A 2,170-nucleotide genomic window follows, 5' to 3' on the forward strand; every position below is an offset into this window, starting at 1 on the left:
GGGGTGAGCTCTGCCATCCTACGTAGGGGCCCGAGTTGCAACCACACGTGCACGACACGCGGGCAGCGGGGACAGAGCAGCCCCGAGCCTGCGTGCTCTGGAGTGTGTCACTCAGGGGACGGTTTCTCTGCTGACATTTGTGTGCATGCGCCATGACGTCGTTCTGATGCGCGCACGCGCACTTGCTTTAACGGCTCTGGCAGTTCTGGTCTTGCTTGGCTGTGCTTGGCGCTGCCTGGCGATTTACTCCTGTCAGAAATTGGAAACCGGAATTTCCCTTGTTGGAGGTCGTGGTCAGATCGGGTTGTCTTCGTTGCACTGGGCTCCCGAGGCGGGGAATAAACAAGCGGTTGGGGTGGGGTGGGAGGTGGGGGTGAGCTGAGGTTCCTCCGAAGCCGGCAGCCGCCACCATGAAGAACATCTTCTGTTTCGGGGGAGACAAGGGCCGGCCGCCCTCCGGCCCCTGCGGCAGCCATGGCAAGACCGGGGTGGGCCCGGAAGGAGAGGCTGGTGACAGCGCCTTCCTACAGCCATGGTACCACAGCCGGAAAAGAGATCTGGACAAAATTCACCAAGCTGCCTGCGCTGGTGACGTGGCGAAAGTAGAGCAGATCCTGTCGCTGAAGAGAAAGGTCTTGGATGGCAGAGACAGAAAGAAGAGGTAATGGGAACGGCCATCGCGGGCCTGGGTGCCGGCGGGTGTTGGGGAAGCGCCCTTCCCAGACTGGCGGGAGCCCGCACTCCGGTCAGCGAGGGCGCCCGGCTGTCCTCCCTGCAGGCTCCGCAGCACCTGGGACGTGGAAACCGTGGAGGGGTCCAGCGCCAAGGCCATCTGTATGGGCAGCAACACACAAAAAAAACTTCAGCTGGTTCCCCGTCCACTCACGACTCCCCTTCTAGGACGCTTTCTTGCCAATTTTAGCTATTTCACTGACACAAGTATATACGGTGTTTTATTTTTAATGTACACATTTTAAATCACTATGTTATATACCTTATAGAAAGGTACATAATACGAGGAATAATTCACATACTCTATCAAATTCTGTGCTAAAACATCTTAGCAAGAAGTTCAATATCCATTTTATGTCAATGTACACCTGTGTAAATGTGTCCTTTATTCAGGGATAAGTTCAGGGAACTTAGAAGGAAACTTCGAAGTGGGTAGATGCTACCATAGTCTTCAATAGGGAGACTCGTTTTTCTGAAAATGTGAGCTCTTTCTATACTTATCAATTTTACATGTGCGAAATAAAAGTAATAAGGGTTCCAAATTTTTGAGTTACACATGGTGTCTCTCTTTTACTATTGTGATGACATGAAGAAAAATTTTGTAATGGAGTGAATAAGACTTGCTCTTCTAGATATCGAAATGTGCTATTAATTTCTTCAAATTAATCATTTATTAATAGTTGAAGAGACAGATAAATGAATGGAACAGACTAGAAAAATCTAGAAACACCGAAATATATGAAAGAATTTAGAACTTGATGATGGTGACAAATCAAACAAGAAAAAAACTGACCTCTAATTTAAAATTGGGCAAAGTACTTTTCTTGCCGATCTACAAGTGACCTACACACATAGCAAAAAATATTAAGTGCCCCTGCTAAGAGAAAGATTTTAAGTTAAAAGAAGAATGAGATACTGTTAATCTATCCACAGAGTTTGTAAGAATGAAGATATTAAATACTAATATTAAACACTGAAAATACTTATACTGGTGCTTACAGTTTATGTTGCTGATTTCTTTTGAAATAGACAACTTGGTGGTAAGTACACACAAATGAGACTGACGCACTGCACTAAGGAGGCAACTGTGACTACACATTTCAAAATTGTGTATGCCCTTTGCCCATCAGTTCCATTATACCAAAATATCCTCAAGAAATAGAGATCATATAATTTTCTTTTCTCAGCACTTAAAATAATAAGGTATTAAGAGGAATGCATATGATGAATTTTATAAATCAATTCGATTGTGTCCATAGATGGAATAATATGTGACCATGGCAGGTGGCATAGATACATATGTGTGCTGACATGTGAAGAGTGTTTAGGTATATTAAGTAAGAATAAAAATCATTTTGATTATATGTACAAACACACTGTGGTCTTGTGTTAGCTTAAAATATGTACAAAATGTGATAAAATCTGTTATTTCTGGGTA

At 44.1% G+C, this 2,170-nt stretch overlaps 1 protein-coding gene across 1 annotated transcript in view; it reads left to right on the forward strand.

Annotated features, from left to right (window-relative positions):
* The first annotated feature begins 410 nt into the window (after positions 1-410).
* The window catches only part of LOC105817425 (ankyrin repeat domain-containing protein 26-like), a 92,962-nt gene continuing 91,202 nt past the window's right edge, over positions 411-2,170 (forward strand). Inside the window, exon 1 of the mRNA XM_012653109.1 lies at positions 411-661. Within this exon, the coding sequence (XP_012508563.1) occupies positions 411-661 (251 nt within the window). The remainder of the gene's footprint in view (positions 662-2,170) is intronic.

Source organism: Propithecus coquereli, unplaced genomic scaffold (genome assembly GCF_000956105.1).
Source record: "Propithecus coquereli isolate 6110/MARCELLA unplaced genomic scaffold, Pcoq_1.0 Scaffold411, whole genome shotgun sequence".
Taxonomy (NCBI): Eukaryota; Metazoa; Chordata; class Mammalia; order Primates; family Indriidae; genus Propithecus; species Propithecus coquereli.